Source organism: Bubalus bubalis, chromosome 11 (genome assembly GCF_019923935.1).
Source record: "Bubalus bubalis isolate 160015118507 breed Murrah chromosome 11, NDDB_SH_1, whole genome shotgun sequence".
NCBI classification, from domain to species: Eukaryota; Metazoa; Chordata; class Mammalia; order Artiodactyla; family Bovidae; genus Bubalus; species Bubalus bubalis.
The window spans coordinates 98,550,923-98,574,874 of NC_059167.1; the positions used below are offsets into that span (position 1 = coordinate 98,550,923).

Genomic DNA, 23,952 nt, shown 5'->3' on the forward strand with positions numbered 1-23,952 from the left:
AGCCAGCGGGTGGTACCCACCCACGGCATAACATGGGAAATGATACTGAAATGCTCTTATGATACTGGGTGGGGGCAAAGTAGTTTTCTTTTAATTCTTCCAATATGTTACTGGATTCTGTTTGCTGAAACTTGGTAAACATTTTCTGCATCAATATTCATATTCTTTTTTGTGTTATTGCTGTCAGTTTTTGGTAACAAACATGTGCTGCTATTAGAATGTGGAAGTTTTCCACTCTTTATCTCTGCTCTGGAACAATTTAAAATGCATCAGAGGCTGTTTGTTCTATTAAGTTTCATAATATTAGCCTATGAAGTCCTCTGGGCCTGGTGCTCTTTGGGAACCTACCATTTTAATATTTTTTCCTTTTTCTTAGGTTTTTAATATTTAATTTAGGTTTTTAATTTTCCAACTTTAGTAAATTGTATTTTCTTAGAGAAATGATCCATTTCATCTGGATTTTCAAATTTATCTGCAGACATTTGTGAGCAAAGTTGCCTCCTGTGATTCTTTTTTTTTTTTTCATTTTTCTTATGAATGTTTAGTGGGGCTTTCTTGATTTTAATTCTTGATCAGGTTAGCCAGTGATTTATCTGTCTTAACTGGTTAAATTTATTCATTAGAATTGTCATTTCCCTGTTTTTTGTTTTATTTTTTCTTTTATATTTCTTAATTCATTTTTCCTTTTTTTCTGTTTTGATTATTGATTTTTTCCCCATCTTCTTGAGTTGAGTGGTTAGTTCATTTATTTTTATCCTTCCTTATTTACTAATATAACTACTGAAATTGCTTATTTTCTTCCAAGGATGGATTTAGCTGTATTCCATGGATGTTGGTTTGTAGTGTTACCAACGTATTTTAATTAGATTGCAGTTTTAGTTTTCATATTTTCTTTGACTTGGGAGTCTTAAATATTTATGTAATAGAGTCTTTATGTCTTTTCAGTTTTGTGTATGCGGGTGTGTGATCAGAGGATTATATCTGCATTGTTTCTGCTTTTTGACATTTATTGAAGTTTTGGTGGCCGAAATAGATGGTCGTTTTTGTGACAAAAATGACCCATTTCATGAGTGTTAAAAAAAAAAAACAAAACAGTATAATCTATGTTTTCAATAAATACATTTCAGGATATGTCAGTTGGAATTATCTTATCAATCTATCATCTAATCTACTCCATATTGAAAGCTCCTGTCTGTGCCCTTCTTCATATAGTCTCCCCGTGGCCTGACAGTCTTAAAGAAGGAAAAAAATTCTGCAATAGATGTCTGATAGCTACAATCCCAAGCTCTGCCAAGTAAGTGAGCACCCCTGCCTCCCAAGTTAAGGACTAGCCTTTGCAGAAATATTGACAGACAGAGGAAGCAAATCTTATTCATTTACACTGACCAATAGCCAAGTCAAGCACACCAAAACCTTTCCTTTTTTTCTTTCTTTCTTTCTCATTTGATTCCACTAAGGTTTCCACCAAGTACTTCCTGCAGACAGATCAATATCACCCTCTGAGCAATCTTTCAGTGCTGCCCAAGTCAGGGTGGGCTGTCCACTTCCTTGTACTTTCCTGTCCTTGGAAACCTGGTTTGGTATCTATAGTCTTTCATTGATAATGGCCCTAACACTTATTGATTTTCCTTCCAATGTGAGCAAGTCATATAGTGTCTCTGTGCTCCAAATTATGCCTATCACTAGACATTTCCTTTCTGTTATATGTTATAAGCACTGTAGAAGGAAATGTCAACCCACTCCAGTATTCTTGCCTGAAGACTCCCATGGACAGAGGAGCCTGACAGTCCATGGGGTCGCAAAGAGTCCGACACCACTGATCATGCATGCATGCATAAGCACCATCTGGGCCTTCCCCTGCGGCTCAGCAGTAAAGAATTCACCTGCAGTGCAGGAGACACAGAAGACATGGGTTCAATCCCTAGGTCAAGAAGATCCCCTGGAGGAGGGCATGGCAACTCACTCCAGTATTCTTGCCAGGAAAATTCCATAGCCAGAGGAGCCTGGTGGGCTATGGTCCATGGAGTTGCAAAGAGTCAGACATAACTGAAGCGACATAAGCACCAGCTAGTATTAAAATGTTAAGATTATCTCAGTTTATATGTAACAAAACTTCAAAAAACACTGGTTTAAAAAATAGTTCTTTTTCTCACATAAAAAGAAGCCCAGAGGTAGCCAGTATATAGCTGCTCAAATTAATATATGTAATTGTAAATAAACCTCAAACATTACAGAAGTCCCAACCATTCAGTAATATTTTCTGTATCATTTTCATGATGTACAATTTCTTAACTTCCGCATTTATATAAAGAAATGATTTAAAATTCTCAAGTAAGAGTAAATACGTCATTGAAAATTTATTGTGTTCCTATGAGCTAGGAGTTCCTGACATTTTTTTGTATAAATCCAAGGGAATATATATGTATGATACATGAGTTTAATTTTCTATCCAACTGTAGAAGAATGACCCTGCAGAAGAATGACTTCTGAAATTAATTTTTAATGGTAGGTTCATGTTCATCAGATGGGTTTGAATTTTCAGGGAAAAGTGCTCTATTGGGATTAAGGGGTGTAGTCATAAAACTGTCAACCGTACTAAAGATTTTTCATTTCCTAAGGCTGATTTGAAAGATGTAAAGCTAGGACCACCCGAAAAAGAATAATCAACATCCATTCAAACACAAGTGATTGTCTTCTTTATTTTCACTTGTCTCCAAGGAAAAAAATATTTTTCAAAAGAAGAAAAGAGACTTAGAGGCTTTTTTGTTTGACTTTGTTTTTGCTTTAGGAAAATAAGTTTTAACTATTAAGTTAGATCCAAGTCAGAGCCAGGCTTGATGCTTGGCTCTGCCATATTCTAGCTATATTATCTTAGAAAGTTTATTGACCAAGATTCTCAAACTTCATTTATTTATAGCAAAGAGTAGTTATGTGTGTTGATAAGAGTGTTTGGCACCAATAGGTCATCAAAAGTGAAGATTGTTATTTTTAAAGTAAATGTTCACATTTTCCCCTTTTATCTAGACCTACTTTCGAATTGTCTTAACAGTTTCATTTGATGTAAAGATCCACTGTTGTTGCTTTGGCTGTTGTTGTTATTGTTCAACAATAAATATTTTCAGCCCATCCCTAGGGAACTGACAGCCTGTTGAAGAGTATATGGTTAAGGAATTCTAACATTACCCAGGAACTATAAAAAAAGAGCTGAAAGACTGGGAACTCTTTAAATCACTTTCTCTTTTCAGTTTCTAGAAATATAGCTGTTTAAACAATTGAACATTTTGCATGGGGATAGTCATTTAAAAGTTAGTGGAAGGAGTTCAGCTGTTTTTATTTGAGAATGAAATGGAAATTGTGGAGAAGTTATCATCTCTTACATAGGTAATAGGGCTTGCCTGGTGCCTCAGTGGTAAAGAATCTGCCTGCAGTGAAGAAGATCTGGGTTCAATCCCTGGGTTGGGAAGATCCCCTGGAGAAGGAAATGGCAACCCACACCAGTATTCTTGCCTGAGAAATCCCATGGACAGAGGAGCCTGGTGGGCTACAGTCCATTGGGTCACAGAGTCGGACACAACTGAGCGACTAACACCACATAGGTAATGGTTAGTTTGTATTCTAATTTCTGAAGTCAAGATGAGACAACCTTATTCTAGCCCTGTCAGTTTATACTGATGAATTCTATAGCTCACCATACAGTTATCCATTTATTAGTGTTTAAGAAGATAATACAAATATTTTGTTATTAATTAAGCCTTATATAAAAGAATAAATCCGGTGCCCAGGCATGAGAGTATATGTGATTTTGCTTAACTGTCTAGAGCAGTTCCACACATTTTCAGCATATTATTCTGTGACTTTGGGATGGATCATAACTGTTTCATCATGCAATAGTGATCTCTGCATAATTATTAAGACAAAAAATTTGCCTCTTCTAAGTCCTTGTTTCATGATCTGACTTCATGCTGGTTGCTTCATTTGTGTCCAACTCTGTGTGACCCCATGGACTGTAGCCCACCAGGCTCCTCTCTTCATGGGATTCTCCAGGCAACAATACTGGAGTAAGGAGCCATGCCCTCCTCCAGGGGATCTTCCTGACCCAGGGATCAAACCCAGGTATCTTATGTCTCCTGCTTTGGCAGGCAGGTTCTTTACCACTAGCCCCACCTGGGAAGGGGAACCCAAATTGACAGCCTTCTTCTGTCTTCCTGTCTGGAGTAAGTGTGAGAACTAGAAAGAAACAGATAACATTATCTCTATTTGCAGATAATGTAATTGTATAAAGGGAAACCCTTAATGTAAAAATATAAAATTAAGAAATCATTCTTAACTGTACAACCAAAAGTAACAATTGATTAAAGTAGCAATATAAAAACTAACAAAGAAAAATCAAGTGTTTATATATCCAAAGGATAACACTAGAGGATATCAAGGGAGGGTAAATCACACCTGTAGTTGCAATAGAAAATTATTAAAACCTAGGAATAAGCTTAAAATATTCATTCTTCAAAAGTGCAAAAGTAGACTTGAACAAATGAAAGGCATACCTTTATTCACGGGTAGGGCAACTCTACATCATACTTATGTAAATTCTTCCCAAGTTAAGAAAAAATTTAATGTAATTCCATTAAGAATATTGCGATTCTTCTCTTAAAGTAGACTCTTAATTCTAAAGTTCTTTGGGGATTAGGAAAAGGCAGAAAAATCCCATAAAGAAGAACAATGAGAGGAACTAGCCCTGTATGATACTAAAACATTTTATTATTGCCCTATAAATTTAAAAAAGCATCTTCATTGATACAGAACTAGATATACAGAATGACAGACTAGAATAAAATATTTAACATAGAACAATTATATGGGAAAAGTGATACCTCAAGTCACTGGTGAAAATATACTGTTTTTAATAAATGTTTTTGGCATAACTAGATAGCCGTTTGGGAAAAGTAAAATTGAATCCATATTTCATCCTGGATACCAGAATGAAATCCAAATAATCCAGATATATAAATGTAAAAAATAAAACTGCAGAAGAAAACAGATTCATTTCTTTATAAACTGGGAGTGAGAAAAAAAATAAAACTGCAAAAGAAAACAGATTCATTTCTTTATAAACTGGGAGTGAGAAAAACCTTTCCAACTCTGATTATCAATCCAGAAGCACCAAAGAAATTACTAAAACACTGACAGACTTGACTCCATAAAAATAAACTTTTTCAAAGCAAAGGGGGAAAGAGGCAAAAGTCAACTAATCAAATTAAAATCCAGAAGAAAATACTTGCAATTTATATCAAAAAAAATCACAATCACTTAAGTGATAAAGAGCTCTTAAAACCTGGAAAGAGAAAGACCAAATACCATTGAGGAAAGATATGAACAGAATTTAAAGAAAAAGCCGATGTCCTTCAACTTACAAAAAAGAGCTTCATTCATACCAAGAGAAAGGCATATTAACATTACTTACACATACTATTTCTCACCTATTGAGATTGTCTAAAATACAAAGATTTGAAGAACTGTGATGGCAAATAATAAGGAAACAGGCACCCTTAGGCAATGCTAGTGGGAGTGCAAAATGGTACAACTTTCTATGGAAGGGAATTTAGCAATATCTAACTACATTGCCTTTGCATTTATCATCTGACTCAGCAATTCCACTGAAGGTACACTTCCCCAAATATGAAATACTAATGATCATTACCAGGCTTCCCTGGTGGCTCAAGTAATGATCATTACTTGTGATGGAGTTCGGGGCAGACCAATCCAAAGTATGCTACTTTGACATATTGATTGTTTTGAATTCAAGTTGAGAACCAGTCAGTGCAAGAAGGACATTCTGACCCTGCCCTCTTTCCCCTGAAATCAGGAAATAAATCTCCCATCCAAAAGGCAGCCTCTGAGCACCAGGGCATGGGACATCTTTATGTCCAGGGATAGAAAATTCAAGACAGAGACGACTCTGCTTTGTTTCTTCACTCATTAGTACCCAAGCCTAAGTGTCTTTGTCAGTTCTTCACAAAGAAATCTATTGTTTCTTTGTCTAAACAATATAAAAGCTGCCTGCTTTAGTCATTTCTTTGAGTCTCATATTTCCGTGAACTCCCATATGTGTGGAGTTAAAATTTGACCATTTTCTGTTAATCTGTCTCATGTCAATTTAATTATTAGACTACAAGAAGAACCTAGAAAGGCAGAGGAAAAAAATTTCTTCCCCAACACTGTAACTGCAAAAGATTGGAAGTAACCTATCCTCAGTTTGTCAATAGATGACTGAAAGTGAAAGTGTAGTCCCTCAGTTCAGTTCAGTTCAGTTCATTCGCTAAGTTGTGTCCGACTCTTTGCGACCCCATGAATCGCAGCACGCCAGGCCTCCCTGTCCATCACCAACTCCCGGAGTTCACTCAGACTCACGTCCATCGAGTCAGTGATGCCGTCCAGCCATCTCATCCTCTGTCGTCCCCTTCTCCTCCTGCCCCCAATCCCCCCCCAGCATCAGAGTCTTTTCCAATGAGCCAACTCTTCGCATGAGGTGGCCAAAGTACTGGAGTTTCAGCTTCAGCATCATTCCCTCCAAAGAAATCCCAGGGCTGATCTCCTTCAGAATGGACTGGTTGGATCTCCTTGCAGTCCAAGGGACTCTCAAGAGTCTTCTCCAGCACCACAGTTCAAAAGCATCATTTCTTCGGCACTCAGCTTTCTTCACAGTCCAACTCTCACATTCATACATAACCACTGGAAAAACCATAGCCTTGACTAGACGAACCTTTGTTGGCAAAGTAATGCTCTGCTTTTCAATATGCTATCTAGGTTGGTCATAACTTTTCTTCCAAGGAGTAAGCATCTTTTAATTTCATGGCTGCAATCACCATCTGCAGTGATTCTGGAGCCCCAAAAAATAAAGTCTGACACTGTTTCCACTGTTTCCCCATCTGTTTCCCATGAAGTGATGGGACCAGATGCCAGTCCCTCAGTTGTATCCAACTCTTTGCAACCCCATGGACTGTACCCCGTCAGGCTCCTCTGTCCATGGGATTCTCCAGGCAAGAATACTGAAGTGAGTTGCCATTTGCTTCTCCAGGGCATCTTCCCAACCCAGGGATCAAACCCAGGTCTCTTGCACTGAAGGCAGATTCTTTACTGTCTGAGCTACCAGGGAAGCCAGATAGATGACTAGCTGTGGTTGGGCATTGTGGTTGTTCATTCACTAAGTCATGTCTGACTCTTTGTGTCCCCATGCTCAAATTCTAGCCATCTCTTCCTCTGCCACCCCCTTCTCCTTTTGCCTTCAATCTTTTTTAGAATAAGAGTATTATGCATTCATTTTTTAAAAATAAGGAATATTTCTGTGAATTTACTTCAAGGAGTTACAGAATCAGTTCAGTCAGTTCAGTCGCTCACTCATGTCAGACTCTTTGTGACCCCATGGACTGCAGCATGCCAGGCCTCCCTGTCCATCACCAAGTCCCGGAGCTTACTCAAACTCGTGTCCATCGAGTCGGTGATGCCATCCAACCATCTCATCCTCTGTTGTCCCCTTCTCCTCCCGCCTTCAATCTTTCCCAGCATCAGGGTCTTTTCCAGTCCAAGAGACTCTCAAGAGTCTTCTCCAATACCACAGTTCAAATGCATTAATTCTTTGGCGCTCAGCTTTCTTTATAGAGTTACAGGATATATTAAGTTAAAAAGTGTAAGGTATAGAGTATTATATATGTGCTATGAATTGTATCCTCTAAAGAGATATGCTGAAGTCCTAATGCCCAGTATCTCTGAATGTGACCTTATTTAGAAACCAGGTCTTTGCAGATGTAATAAAGTTAACATCAGGTCATATGGGATTATAAAGAACCCTAATTCAATGACTGGTGCCCTTATAAGAAGAGGGAAATTTGGACACAGAGACACGGACACAGGGGAGAGAAGGCCATGCAACCATACAGGTGACGACTGGAGTAATGTTTCCACAAGCCAAGGAATAATACTTCTCTCCAGAGATCCTAGGAGAGAGGCATGGAACAGAATAACCCACTCTGAGTAGGGAGGAACTGAGGAACCAGGATCAAAGCCTGGCTGAGATGGTGGAGGAGATAATGAAGGTTATGAGATTCTTAATCATTTTGTTTTGGAGAATTTTTCATCCTAACAAAACAGGAAAAATCTTAAAGCAGGTATTTTGCATATTGTTACCACATTCCCTTAAGAGTATCCAGTGGCCTCTGCATTGTCAAATCTAACCATCAGTTCTATTTTCATGTCACTCAGCCTCTGGGCAGCAGAGCACAGTTGATCATCCTCTCCTTCTTGAAACACTACCTTCCATAGGATTGTGGACCTCTCCTCTTCTTACGGACCTCTCCCACTGTCCATGTCATCTATGTTGGAGAGTTCTAGGCCTCACTTTCCAGACTCCAGTTTGTACTCTTCCTGAGTGGTCTCGTTAGGTCTTTTAAGATATTTTCTTAAAATATCTTATGGAGATGAAGACCAAATTCATATCTTTAGCTCCAGTCTTTGTCCAGGGCTCCAGAAGCATTTATCCATCTGCCTATTTAACATTTCTACCCGACTGGTCTCTGGAGTCAGGCCACCCAAGCTTGTATTCTAGTTCCCACCTGTATGATCTTGTGTTACTTAACTATATCCATGAGATGAAAATGATAATAGTACTACTTCTCTAGATTATTTAGAACAGTGCTGGCTCAAAGTAAATGTTCAGTAAATACACTGTTTACTTGTTTGAAGTCACTGCTAGAAGTTTGGAAGGAACCTTGTGTGTTCACCTGATTCAACAGTTAATTTTCCAGGGCTGTCAGCTGGATATTGATTTAATGGATGAATCTATTCCTTTAAAGGAAGAAAATGCAAGGTATTCACAAACTAGCTGAATTTTGACTGGTTGCCCATGCCTTGACTGGAGAAGTCATCTCTGCCTTTTCCCCCACCTTCCCAACACTGTATCTTTGAAATTTCTCTTCTCTTTGGCCAAGTCCTTGGAGTGGGCCATTCCTGCTTCTGATATCTGATGGTGTGGGGCATGCTCTGTTTTGTTTGTTTGAAAATGTGAAATATCGTTTATTGTTCAGGCTCATCAATCGTGTTTTTTCATTTTATACTCAGTTTCACCAGAACTTAGTAGAAACCTAGAAAATAGTTCTATTATGTAAAGTAATCTATCTTTGTTTTTTTGTGAAGTTGCTAAGTCGTATCCGACTCTGCGATCCCGTGGACTGTAGCCGACCAGGCTCCTCTGTCCATGGAATTTTCCAGACAAAAGTACTGGAGTGGGTTGCCATTTCCTTCTCCAGGGGAATCTTCCTAACCCAGGGATCGAACCCAGGCCTCCCACGTTGCAGGCAGACGCTTTACCGCCTGAGCCACCAGGGAAGCCCAAAGTACCTATATCTATGAATATATAGATACCTATTTATATAATATATATGCTGCTGCTGCTGCTAAGTCGCTTCAGTCGTGTCCGACCCTGTGCGACCCCATAGACGGCAGCCCATTAGGCTCTTCTGTCCCTGGGATTCTCCAGGCAAGAATACTGAAGTGGGTTGCCCTTTCCTTCTCCAATGCATGAAAGTAAAAAGTGAAAGTGAAGTCTCTCCATCGTGTCCGACTCTTAGCGACCCCATGGACTGCAGCCTACCAGGCTCCTCCGTCCATGGATTTTCCAGGTAAGAGTACTGGAGTGGGTTGTCATGTCCTTCTCCAATGCATGAAAGTGAAAAGTGAAAGTGAAGCCGCTCAGTCGTGTCCGACTCCCAGCGACCCCATGGACTGCAGCCTACCAGGCTCCTCCGTCCATGGATTTTCCAGGTAAGAGTACTGGAGTGGGGTGCCATTGCCTTCTCCGATATAATATATATATGACATGAATAAATTTAAGTATGACAGTGAAAGACAGTGAATTTTCCTGGCAGTTAAGGAACCGGGGGCAGGAGAAATATTTTTGCCAAGTAAGAGTAGATACATGGACGGTGATATATCAATACTGCCGCCCCACACAGCACGGCACAGCCCACCCCGCGACCGGGTTCCCACCCCCCGCCCCCGGCCACCGGCCCCCACGCCCCGCCCCGGTTCCGACCCCGCCCCGCCCCGCCCCGCCCGGCCCCAGCCCCCGCCCCGCTCGGCGCCCTCCCCTGCCCCGCCCCGCCCCAGCCTCGCCCCGCCCCGCCCCAGCCTCCGTCCCGCGCTCCGGCCCCGCCCCACCCCAGCCTCGCCCCGCCCCGCCCCAGCCTCCGTTCCGCGCTCCGGCCCCGCCCTGGTTCCGACCCCGCCTCGCCTCGCCCCGCGGCCCGGCTCCGCCCCGTTTCTCCGTCGCGCTTGGCATCCCGGTGGAGGAGCCCCGCCGCCCCGGCAGAGCCCGGATCTCCGCACAACCGAAGCCCTCCACCCCAGACCCGGGTGGCCGCCGCTGGAGCGCGCGGCGCGGCGTGAAAAGATGGCCGCCCTGACGACGGTCGTGGTGGCGGCGGCTGCCACCGCCGTAGCCGGGGCTGTGGCGGGGGCGGGCGCGGCCCCGGGAACCGGCGTGGGAGCCGCGGTGCCGCAACAGGTAAATAAATGGAGGAGGCAGAGGTGGGTCTGAGGGGGCTGCGGGCGCCGGAGGCGCGGGACTGGTCCCCGGCTGAAAGGTGTCCTCTGCAGCGCGGCCGGGAGGCGGGAGCCGCGGCCGTTAGCCTCCCTTCGCTCGGGGCCTGGCGCTTGCTAGCCTTGTGCTTTGTTCGCTCGTGCATTTTTAACTGCTGTTACGGAGCCCCCTCCCTGGTGGTTTGGGAGTGCAAGAAAGTCTGGGTGGAAACCCTGGCTCTGCCTCTGTGACAGGAACACACTTAACCTCTCGTGACTCCGTTTCTTCTGTAAGCGTTGGATCTGATCATACGCACCTTCCTGAGCCGTGCACCTTGTCTGGGAAGCCCCTGGTACAGTGCTTGGTTAGAGAGAGAATCTGCCCAGTGACTGATGGCTGCTCTATTATTGTGTCAGCGCTGGGAACACAAGGAGGAATCAAACTGGGATGATCTCTGAGGCAGATGTGTTTCCAAAGATCTTCTTGGGACCCCTTTCTCTGCAGTAAAGACTAGGGGATTCCCGGAGGAGAATCGTTGGAGCCAGCAGCTCTTGTCAAAGATCTCGACTCCTCCGCATTCTCCCACAGCCCACACCCAAAGCACAGGCAATTCCTGTCTGCCCTATCTTCAGAATAAGTCAAGAATCCCACTTCAAGCACTACTACCCATGTCCACACCATCATTTCTCCCTTAGCAGAAACACTTGCCTAGTTGGTTTCTATTCACCCACTCTTGCCTTCCTGACATATTCACAACAACCAGACCATTCAGGAATGACACTTGTCTGCCCAGATCCCTCAGAGTGAAAGCAAACGTTTTCACCATGTTCCACACCTTAGACTCTACAGGGCCTCTGAGCTGCCCCCAAGATCTCCCTGTCACCTCATCTCCAGTCCCCTGCTCTGGGTCTGCTGCAGCCAGACTGGCTTCCTGTGGTCCTTCAGACAGGCGAGCACACTCCTACCTCAGGAGCTTTGCAATTGCTGTTCCCTCTGCTTGGAATGCTCTTCCTTCCTGGTCTCATGGCCAGCACCATCTCCACCTTCAGATATCTTTGTTCAAATGCAATCAGCTCAGTGATCCTTTCTTTGACCTCCCCAAACTGAATCCCTTTACCTAGCACACCGTTCTCTTTTTAGGTTTTTTCTATAGCACTTATCCTATAATATACTACATATTTTATATTCATTTTTTGTGTGTTGTCTTTCTCCACTCCATCTAGGAATGTAAACCCTGCCCTCTATGAGGGAAGAAACTTTTGGAAATTTTATTCACTGTTACATCCCCAGCACCAAAAACTATGCTTGTTTACTCCAGAAACGTAGTAGACACTCCCTAAATGTTTGTGGATTAATCCAAACCTGAAGGAAGGCTGTTATGAGCTGATGACAGCTTCCATCATTTTCTTCCTCTAAGGAGATACAGTGTCTTTATGTATTTCCAGAAATTCCACTTCATCCTGGTTTGCATATCTCACAAGTTGCTTAGTATTGTTACTGACGCACACTCCTGCCCACTAGAGTGATTCTCAGAGGTTTGCCTTCCTCAGTGTTGGATCAGAATCACCTATGGAGCTGTTTCAACTGTTCCATCAGCCCCTCACATTTAGCAATGTCTGGAGACAGTTTGGGTTGTCACAACTGCAGGTGGACTGTGGGGAAGGTTGTGTGTGTTACTAGCATCTAGCCGGTACAGGCTGAGGGGCGGCCCCCACAACAAAAAGTTCCCTGGTTCAAAATATCAGTAGGGCTGAAGTTGAGACACCCGATTTTATACGCTCTCACCAATTTAGAGAAGGCAGAGCCTCATGGTTGGCTATTGTGGCAGTAACGAGGTAGAATTTCTCAAGGGTGTTTGGGTTTTAAAAAAGAATTAGAATCTCTAGCATCTTGTGACTTTTGAGGAGTTTATGTGTTATCCTTCTTTGTACCCCCCAACATACCACATATACACACACACACACACACACACACATATATACATACAAACACATGCACGTTATAGACTCAGATTCTGTAGCCCAGCTCTGGACTTGAATACTTGTCATAGGATTTCATGAATCTATGACCCTGACAGTGAAACAGCTAACATTTTTCTGAGAAGAGATCATTTTCCTCGTGACAGCCTCATGATATTAGAGGTATCTGCCAAAACACTAAGGTTCCTAGATTAGCCTGCCCGGGCTTCCATAATAAAATACCACAGACTGAGTGATTTAGATTACAGAAATATATATATATATATATATATATATATATATATATATATATATATATTTTTACACTTTGGGAGGCTGAAAAGATCCAGCCGAGATCTTGTCCAAGATGAAGGAGCCGTTGGGGTTGGTTTTTGGCTTGTAGACAGTTGCCTTCTTGCTGTGTCCTCACGTGGCCCTTTGTCTGTGCACATGCAGAGAGAGAGTTCTCTGGTGTTCCTCTTCTTATAAGGACACCAGTCCTGATGGATTAGGACCCTATCCTTATGAGCTTATTTAACCTTAATTACTTCCTTAAAGGCACCACCTCCAAATCTAGGGCCTCCACATGTGAATTAGGGGAGTGGTAATTCAGTCTATACCAGTTCCCTTAAATTATTTTGGAACAATTATCTTTGAAGTTTTAGAACTATATTGTATTTTATTTTATTTTACAGCCTCCATAGAGTGTGAAATCTTCTGATTCATCATTAGGAAGAGTAGTAATGTACCCTATCTATGTATTTTAATGTTCGTATATTATTTGTTCATAATTCCTCTCAGCCATTGCTTTTCAAGACCAAAGACTACAAATTTCTTGATTCTCCTCTTAGATGCCATCTTCCTCTTGATCTTTTTAGCACATTGAATTATGACTTTTTTGACGTATCTCTGGCTGTATCACACGAGTGTATGTCCCAGTTTTGCTCCAGAGTAGGGCTGTGTCCTCTCTTTGTCTCTAGTGCCCTCTCTGTGATGACCTGTATTTAATGGCATTCAGCTGACTGGGGTGGGCCTTGAGTAATAACCACATTACTTTTCTGACTTTACATAATTACTCAAAATGGATTTCCTCTAGAAGATCACACAAATGAATAGGGCTGTGTATATGTCCAGGTGTGGCAGAGTGAAGAATTCCCCCCCACACACCTTTTTTTGGTCCTCTTTTGACATTTCCTTTAATGTTGTATACAACAAACACAAATAATACACAATAAGCACAAATAGGGGAGGGGGAATCCTTTGTTATTAATATACTTTTACAAGCAAGCCTGTCCCAGACAGCTGCTTGGACAGTCCTTCTCTGCCCCATGTCAGCCATTTATTTCCATCTGCCTCAGACAGAGTGGATTGTAAGTCAGTGTGCATCCTCACTGTATCATTAGGTTCCCTCAAGGATAGTCACATCCTAACCCCCAGCACCTGTGAAAGTGTGACCTCATGTGATAAAAGGAACTGTGCAAATGTGATTAAGTTGAGGCTCTTGAGGTGGGGAGTTTATGCAGGATTATCTGGGTGGGCCAGTGTATTCACAAGAGTCCTTGTAAGAGGGAAGCAGGAGGATTAGAACCAAGAGGAGATGTAACAGTGAAAGCAAGAGGCAGTGCGATGTGAGGAGGCGGCCATGAGCCAAGGAATGAAGGTGGCCACTAAAAGCTGAAAAAAGGTAAGGGAGTAAATTCTCTGGATCTCCAGAAAGAATGCAGTCTTTTCAACACCTTAATTTTAGACTTGACCTCCAAAACAGTAAAAGAATAGATTTGTGGTGTTTAAGTCTCTTAAATTTGTGGTAAACTGGTTTTTTTGGCAAGTTCGTTACAGTAGTGATAGGAAATGAATGCAACCAGAGAAAGCCTAAGAAGGCCTGAGCTCTCATCTTTGGCTGACCTCGAAACTGTACAACAAGAAGTGAAGGCTAAAGTGGAGTTGTAAACTGCTTGCCCCAGTACTGATGCCATGTTCCAGCTTGCACACAGACCCCCTCAAAGTGTGGGGACTTACAGGTTCAAGACATCTAAGAAAATCTTTGATCAACCAATCATTCACTGACAGCTAACAAAGCAGAGATTTCAGTGCCACACAAACAATCCAGACTTTACCGAATTAGTTCAGAGAAATGACTGAAAAAAACCCAGCACCAACAGCAGACCTTGGAGAGAGGGGAAAAAAATCTCATTTTTAGTGTTGCCACATTGTGTATTATTTAAAGTGTTGAGTTGCTGACAAATTATGAGATATGCAAAGAAATAAGAAAATATGGTCCACACACAGAAGAATTAAAAAAAACAGAATAGTAAAAAGAAACTGTCCCTTAAGATGACCAAATGTTGGACATAACAGATAAAGATTTTAAATTATTGATTTAAACATGTTCAAAAAGCTAAAGAAAACCATTTCTAAAAAAATAAAGTATGAGAATGGTGTCTCACCAAATAGAAAATATCTATAAACAGACTAGAAAAGGTGAGTTTTCAATCCAATCCCAAAGAAAGGCAATGCCAAAGAACGCTCAAACTACTGCACAATTGTACTCATCTCACATGCTAGCAAAGTAATCCTCAAAATTCTCCAAGCCAGGCTTCAACAGTATGTGAACCATGAACTTCCAGATGCATCAGGCTGGTTTTAGAAAAGGCAGAGGAACCAGAGATCAAATTGCCAGCATCGGCTGGATCATCGAAAAAGCAAGAGTTCCAGAAAAACATCTACTTCTGCTTTATTGACTATGCCAAAGCCTTTGACTATGTGAATCACAACACACTGTGTAAAATTCTTAAAGAGATGAGGATACCAGACTCCTGCCTCCTGAGAAATTTGTATGCAGGTCAAGAAGCAGTACTTAGAACTGGACATGGAACAACAGACTGGTTCCAAATCGGGAAAGGAGTACATCAAGGCTGTATATTGTCACCTGCTTATTTAACTTATATGCAAAATACATCATGAGAAATGCTGGGCTGGATGAAGCACAAGTTGGAATCAAGATTGCCAGGAGAAATATCAATAACCTCAGATATGCAGATGACACCAGCCTTATGGCAGAAAGTGAAGAAGAACTAAAGAGCCTCTTGAAGAAAGTGAAAGAGTGAAAAGTTGACTTAAAACTCAGCATTGAGAAAACAAAGATTATGGCATCTGGTCCCATCACTTCATGGCAAATAGATGGGGAAAGAGTGAAAGACTTTTATTTTGGAGGGCTCCAAAATCACTGCAGATGGTGACTGCAGCCATGAAATTAAAAGACGCTTGCTCCTTGGAAGAAAAGCTATGACCAACCTAGACAGCATATTAAAAAGCAGAGGCATTACTTTGCCAACAAAGGTTCGTCTAGTCAAAGCTATTGTTTTTCTAGTAGTCATGTATGGATGTGAAAGTTGGACTTAAAGAAAGCTGAGCGCCGAAGAATTGATGCTTTTGAACTGTGGTGTTGGAGAAGACTGTGTTGAGAGTCCCTTGGACAGCAAGGATCCAACCAGCCCATCCCAAAGGAAATCAGTCCTGAATATTCATTAGAAGGACTGATGCTGAAGCAGAAACTCCAATACTTTGGCTACCTGATGCAAAGAACTGACTCATTTGAAAAGACTCTGATGCTGGGAAAGATTGAAGGTGGGAGGAAAAGGGGACAACAGAGGATGAGATGGTTAGATGACATCACCAACTCAATGGACATGAGTTTGAGTAAACTCTGGGAGTTGGTGATGGACAGGGAAGCCTGGCGTGCTGCAGTCCATGGGATGGCAAAGAGCCATACACGACTGAGCGACTGAACTGAACCAAACTGATAAAGAGAGAAGTTATAGCAAAAGAATGGAATAGAAATTTTGGAGTTAAAAAGTACAAAAATGCAAATGAAAAATTCACTAGAAAGACTCAGCACTGCGTTTGGGCTGGCAGAAGAAGGTAGGTCAATTTAGATTATCCAGAATGAGGAATCTAAAGAAGAAAAGAATGAAGAAAAGTGAACAGAGTGTTAAAGACCTGTGAGACACCATCAGATGTCACAGCTAATGAGAGTCCCAGAAGGAGAGAGGGAAAAGTGGGAAAGAATTTTTGAAGAAATGATGGCTGTAGTATTGATCTACACATTATTGGAATTTGGTAAACTTCAAGATCCATACCTAGACATGTCATAATCAAACTGTAAAAAGAGACAAAAAGAAAATTCTGAAAGCACCAACAGAGAAATCAATTCAACACATATTAGGCATTCTCAATAAGATTAACAACTGATTTCTCAACAGAAACCTTGGACTTCAAAAGTATGGGATAGTATGTGTGCATGCTAAATTGCTTCAGTTGTGCCCAACTTTTTGCAGTGCTGTGGACTGTAGCCTACCAGGCTCCTTTGTCCATGGGATTCTCCAGGCAGGAATACTGGAGTGGGTTGCTGTGCCCTCTTCCAGGGGATCTTCCGGACCCAGGAAGCGAATGCATGTCTATGTCTCCTGCATTGGCAGGTGGATTCTTTACCACTAGCCCCTCCTGGGAAGCCCCATGGGATAACAGACGTAGTTATGCTGTTAGAAATGCTGAAAGAAAAGGACTGTTGACCAAGAATTCTGTGTTCAGCAAAATAATTATCTAAAAATGAAGGAGGCTACATCAAACTGAAACGATTCTGCACAATAAAGGGAATATCAGCAAAATGAAAAGATGACCTACTGAATGGGAGAGAAACATTTGCAAATCATATTTTGATAAGGACATATCTAAAAATATAAAACTCTTAAAACTCAAAAAGACACCCCAGTTTTTAAAATTGTAAAAGATATAAGTAGGTATTCCTTCAAAGAAATAGCCAATAAGTACATGAAAGGGTGCTCGGCATCATTAGTCATTATGGGCTAATCAAAACCACTGTGAGATACTACTTCACATCCAGTAGGATGATTATAGTAAAAGAGACAGACACTAACAAATGTTGGTGAGGATGTGAAGAAACTGGAACTCCCTTACATTTTTTACATTTTTACATTACTCCTTTACATTGCTAATGGCAATGTAAAAATTATATAATGATGCAGCCACTGTGGAAAACAGTTGGATAGTTCTTCAAAAGTTCAAAACTTCTGTGCTTCAAAGGATATTATCAGGAAAGTGAAAAGAACTCAGAATTGGGGAAAATATTTTCAGGTCATTTATCTGATAAAGGACTTACAGGAATGCTTCCACTGTAACAATAAAAAATAACACAAATGGAAAAGTAAAGAATTAACTGTGATTCAGAAATTCCACTGCTAGAAATACCCAAGAAAATTGAATTCATACTAAAACTTGTACATAAATGTTCTTAGTAACATTATTCATGGTGACCAAATAGTGAAAGTAACCCAATTGTCTGTCAGGTAATGAGTAAACAAAATATGTTAGAGTCGTGTGGAATATTACTTAACCATGAAAAGGAATGAAGTACAGATTCACAGTACAACATGAATGATTCTTTAAAATATTATACTCAGTGAAAGAAGCCAGACACAGAAGGTTGTACATTGTATGATCCTGTTTATGCTAATTGTCCAGAATAGGCAAATCCATAGAATCAGAACGGAGATTAATGATTACCAGGAATTGGGTGGGGAAAAGGGTATGGGAACTGGCTGCTTAATGAGTGCGAGCTTTCTTTTGGGTATAATGGAAATATTCGGGCACTAGATAGTGTTGCGGAGAAGGCAATGGCACCCCACTCCAGTACTCTTGCCTGGAAAATCCCATGGACGGAGGAGCCTGGTGAGCTGCAGTCCATGGGGTCACTAAGAGTCGGACACGACTGAGCGACTTCACTTTCCCTTTTCACTTTCATGCATTGGAGAAGGAAATGGCAACCCACTCTAGTGTTCTTGCCTGGAGAATCTCAGGGACGGGGGAGCCTGGTGGGCTGCTGTCTATGGGGTCACACAGAGTCAGACACGACTGATGTGACTTAGCAGCAGCAGCAGCAACAAATAGTGTTGATGATTGCACGACTTTGTGAATATAGTAAAAAACACTAAATTGTAAACTTTATGTGCACATTCTATGGTATGTGAAGTAAATCTCAATTTTAGAAGTATTAACCTAAAATCATTACTTTATTCTTGTTTGCTCATTCCTTGAAATTTGAAGTCTTGGTTCCTTTATTTTCTTTTTAATCTCTCAGGCTGTCAGCAGTTCCTCTTGGTTATACCTCCAAGATACGTTTAGGCTTCTTACTTTTAGTCTCCACCATCACCCTGGTAGACCTGAATACCATCGTTCCTTTTCTTTGTTGCTGCATCACCTGTCTATTGATTCTCCTGCTTCCAGCCTTGCCTCCCCTCTTCCTCCACTTCCCTGAATTTTTTCTTTAAAAAATAGAAAGATTTTCTTTAAAAATTAATGTATTATGGCATTCTCCTACTCTAAACCCTTCAGTAAAATTCAGACTCCTGTAGTGCCTTAAAATGCTGGTGTGATATGCCACTTGCCTGGTTCTATACCCTCAACTCCTACAAAGCTCTGCGTTTCACTCATCTTATGTCACAATTGCCTTTGCTCTGCTTGAACCAGCTAAGCTTTTTTCTGCTGGAGGGCATTTGAACATGCTGGTCCCTCTGCCTGGCACACCTTTCCCTGCAGCTTTTGGCCTGGCTGGCTCCTTTCTTCCTTAAACATCATCCCCTCAAATAGACCTCTGTGGCCATTCTAACTGAAAAGAAAAAAAAACAAAACAAAACAATCCCTTGGCCCCATTATCTTCATCTCAGCACTGTTTATTTCCTTAATAGGCCTTACAATGTTGGCTTTTTTTTTTTTTTTTAAATGTATCGCTTATTTACTCTTTTCTTAAGTCTGTTTCCCTCTCTAGATTTTAAGGCAGAGGCCCTATTATCATGGGCCTCCAGTGGCACTAATGGTAAAGAATTCGCCTACCAGTGCAGGAGACATAAGAAATGTGGGCTCGATTCCTCAGTCTTCGGGTTCAGAAGATCCCCTGGAGGAGGGCATGGCAACCCACTCCAGTATTCTTACCTGGAGAATCCCATGCACAGAGGAGCCTGGCAGGCTGTGGTCCCTAGGGTCACAAAGAGTTGGATACTACTGAAGCAATTTAGCACGCAGCGCACACATGTTATCATGGCCCATCTTTGTTTCCCTAGTGTCTAGGCCAGCACCTGTCACATCGTAAGTGTTTAATGCATATTGGTGAATGAATGAATGAATGAAAGAATTAGAGATTTTTATAAAACTCCCTGAAGACTTTACATTTCTCACTAATTTAGCATTTTAAAACACATATTCCTTCTTCCACGAGCTGTATTTTTGAAAATTAAATAAGATTGGCCCCAAAATTATCCCTTGAGAAACTCCATTATTGATGTTTTATCTCTGAAAAAAGGGCTTCCCTGGTGGCTCAGACAGTAAAGAATCCACCTGCAATACCAGAGCCCTGGGTTCGATCCCTCGGTTGGGAAGATGCCCTGGAGGAGGCATGGCAGCCCACTGCAGTGTTCTTGCCTGGAGAATCCTCATGAACAGAGGAGCCTGGTGGGCTACAGTCCATGGGGTCGCAGAGAGTCGGACACCACTGAGCAACTAAGGACAGCAGACGCTCTGAAAAAAATTCCATGTTCATCTCCCACCATTTTTATTTTTGAGGATAAATTTATCTTTGTTTTCTCTTCAGAATGATGGCTGTCTCGGTACTTCAGGTGGAATTCGTCCTTTTCAGCTTCAAAACTGGAAGCAGAAAGTTAGTCGAACTAAGAAAGCAGAATTCATACGTACAGCTGAAAAATATAAAAATCAGTAAGTATAAGAACATTATCTTCAAGGAACATTACTCATCATTTTATTACGAACAAATAAAGTTAATTCTCCTCCACTCTATCTAATCCCATACCAAAGACTAGTCACTAGTCTTTCAAATGTAAAACAAGGGGCCCGTGAGAAGTGTGAAATATACAAATGATAGTAAACTATTTAATATAAAGTTAATTTTAAGTAGAGTTCTTTAAATCTTAATTTCACTATTTTGCATCAGTGTATATCAAGGAGAATAAAGGATTTCTTTAGATCACATATATCAAGTAACAGATTGGATACATTTTGACTTAGCAAAGTAAGCACTTGGTAAATATTTTTGAGTGAATAATTTTAATGAAGAGTCCTACTGTACTCTTGAGGTTTTTGTTTCTTTTTTTTATTGGCCTTTTAATTGGTCTCCCTTCCTTGGTCTCTGTCTCTTTCAGATCTACCCTGTACATTATGACTAGAAAAATTGAGAAGGTGGCATTTAAGTTTTAGTGTTTATGTATTTTTAAATAACCAGTGATGTTTACTGAATGTTCACCATTGTTAGTAGCACCATATGATTTAATAAATATAATGAGTAAAGGTAAAAGAACTGGAGCTCAGAGCAGCTAGCCCTCTCCTATAGTTGGAGGCTTTATAATACACTGCTCTGGATTTATGCAGTATCAATTTGCTGAAGAACCAAGAGAAAAGGAGGCTTTTGTACGAAATGATCTCTGGACCAGAATTATTGGCAGTTGTCTGTTTAGAAATTCTACCAATAAATAGTATACTGTTTGAATTTTAACAAGTTATACCATAGCGCAGCCTTGTGAGACTGAATTCTGACTGTATCGGTTTAATTCTTTCATTTTTAATACTCAGAATTTGATAAACTACAGTTTTTTTTTAATTTATAAAATGCATTATCTTAGATAGAATTGGACTCTAGGTTAAGATTTCTGGTTTATGTTTCTTTCTAGATAAGATAATCTGCCAGATGATTAATGTACATAAATATAGCAAGCCAGTTAGATTATGCCAGTATAGATAGGTACCTTATCTGTGTATAGGTTTTATAACTCTGATTAGGCTTTCTTCATCTGTTATAACGTTTTGGAAAAACTCATTGAAAGAGTATTAGAAAAATCCATTGAAATTGAATCAAACAATTCTCATTGAATATAAAGGGAAGAACACCATTTGTAATATTTTTATTTTCAGAATAGGTTATATATTCACATAATTCAAAAATTAATTCATATCAAAGGATCCATAGTGGAAGGTCTTTGTTTCACCTGTGACCCATATCACCCATTTCCCTTCTCCCCAAACAACCATTTTTAGTTTCTTGTATATCCTTCACAGGTATTTTATATGCTTTTTTAAGGACATAAAAATACATATGCAAATGGTTCCTTTTTTTTTTTTTATAAATGGTAGTATACTATATATACATTCTTGTGCATCTTGTTTTGTATTTTTAACTTAAGAGTATATCCTAGATACCAAGAAGTTATTGGTTTTGTTCAGGCATGATAATGGTATTATAATTATACAAATCAAATACTCATAATCTCTAGAAATGCACACTGAAGTATGTTGGGGTGGAAGTACATAATGTAGTGGATTTCCTTTAGAGTAATTAAGCAAAAAAGGAAGAAGAAAGATAAGAAAAGGTAGATGAAAGAGAGGAAAAGACAGGTAAAATTGTTGAGTTAGAGTGATATGAGGTATATCATATGGAACCATATGAGGGGAATCAGTTTACCATTCTCTAGTATGTCTTAACATTTTCATGTAAAACTTTTGTTAAAAAGGAGTGTATCTTGGAGATCTTTCCTTATCAGTACGTAGAACATGGTACTGCGTTGTTTTCCAGTGTATGCGTGTACCATCACTTATTTAATCTGCCCCTTAGTGATAGACATTAGATTACAGAAAATGTTAAGTTATAGTAAATAAACGCTTAATTAATTGGAGCATCCATGGAGGTTCATATCATTTTGCACATCTATGAGTGTATCTTTAGGAAAAATTCCTACAAGTAGAAGTGCTGGATCAAAGGTATATGAATTTGCGATTGTAATGAATAATTTCTGATTATTCATGATTGTGATGAATAATGAATAATTTCTAAATTATCCTTGATAGGCCATTTATGATTTCACCAACAATATATGAGAGGACCCATTTCCCCACAGTTTTATCATCAGAATATATTAAACTTGTGTGTTTTTTTTTTTCCACCAGTCTGATAGGTACACCATGTTACCATGGTATAGTTTCAGTCTTTTCTCATGTTACGAGAGAGGTTGAGCATCTCTTTTTGTTTGGCAATTTGTCTCCATTATTACATTTTGAATATCTTTATGGGTCAATATTTCGAATCCAGGAGTAACAAAGCATGACTTACTGTTGTAGCATAGCCTGTGTCCATGATGGGCATTTCTGTTTGATTTCAGTGCCTTTCCCCACCCCAGCCAGAGTCGAGACAGGCTGGCGCTCAGTGCAGGGCTCCAGGAGCTGCCCGCAGCCTGTTAGACTGACCTGCAGACTAAAAGCTTTTTGATGTCTCTGTTCTCCCCCTTCCTCCCTCCCAACATAGATTGAAGTTCTGACTCCCTCAACCTTGGGGCAGCCAGGTAGGGCCTGTGGCATTCTCATCTATTTACCTCAGTGTGCCTTTTATATTAAATTCTTTTCTTGGTTGGCAAGTGAAAAAGATTGGGAAACTCTGCCTTATACAGTTGCCCCTCAGAATAGAGGAAAGGAAATCAGTGACCAGAGATACTCTACCACTCATTAAATTCAGAATTAGTGGAGAAGTATTTATATTAATTTCCACCTTGTGGGAGAAAGAAAATAGATGTTGAGAAAATAAATTTCTTTGTCCAACCGAAAAGTTTCTTGATGGTAAATTGTTTTGTTTTACCCCTGGGTTCAAGCTAACATTAGAAGTCCTTACTGGTAGATGGATTAAAGCCAAGGAGCAAGGATGAGATGAAGAAGCTTTGAAGTAAATGTAGATATCCCATAAATGTAAATATCCCATAAAAACACTAAAATCCCTGCCTTCATAGATTGTTTGCCTTTTGAAGTTTTAGTTTTACTAGCATTAATAACTTGCATTTCTGTAGTGCATTTTGCTTCCCTTGTGGCTCAGATGGTAAAGAATCTGCCTGCAATGCCAGAGACCCAGGTTTGATCCCTGGTTTGGGAAGATTCCCTGGAGAAGGGAATGGCAACCCACTCCAGTATTCTTGCCTGGAGAATTCAATGAGCAGAGGGGAGCCTGGCAGGCTACAGTCTGTGGGGTCACAGAGTCGGACACCACTGAACGACTAGTATACACACACACAACACTTTCCTAACTACTGTTTTCATTCCATAGCCTTATTGATCCAAGTAATTTCATTTTGAATCCTTTGATGAATTAATACAAAGTATGGATTGTAAGTATATCCATATTTTAAACAATTAAAAATGTACTTAAATCATATTTATACTATTTGTTTTTTTCCCTAAAGGGTTATTAATCTAGAAAAAGACAAACACAGTCATTTCTACAACCAAAAAAGTGACTTCAGAATTGAACATAGTATGCTGGAAGAATTGGAAAATAAACTGATTAACAGCAGGAAAACAGAAAGT

The 23,952-nt window shown here is 40.4% G+C and overlaps 1 protein-coding gene across 5 annotated transcripts in view; it reads left to right on the top strand.

The window, feature by feature from the left end:
• The first annotated feature begins 10,235 nt into the window (after nt 1–10,235).
• Nucleotides 10,236–23,952, top strand: part of CCDC112 (coiled-coil domain containing 112) — a 63,759-nt gene continuing 50,042 nt past the window's right edge. For all 5 annotated transcript variants that reach the window (XM_025296427.3, XR_003112484.3, XR_006543096.2 and 2 more), the window contains exons 1-3: nt 10,236–10,555; nt 20,192–20,313; nt 23,829–23,950. In XM_025296427.3, the coding sequence (XP_025152212.1) occupies nt 10,442–10,555; nt 20,192–20,313; nt 23,829–23,950 (358 nt within the window). In that variant the 5' untranslated portion in view covers nt 10,236–10,441. The remainder of the gene's footprint in view (nt 10,556–20,191; nt 20,314–23,828; nt 23,951–23,952) is intronic.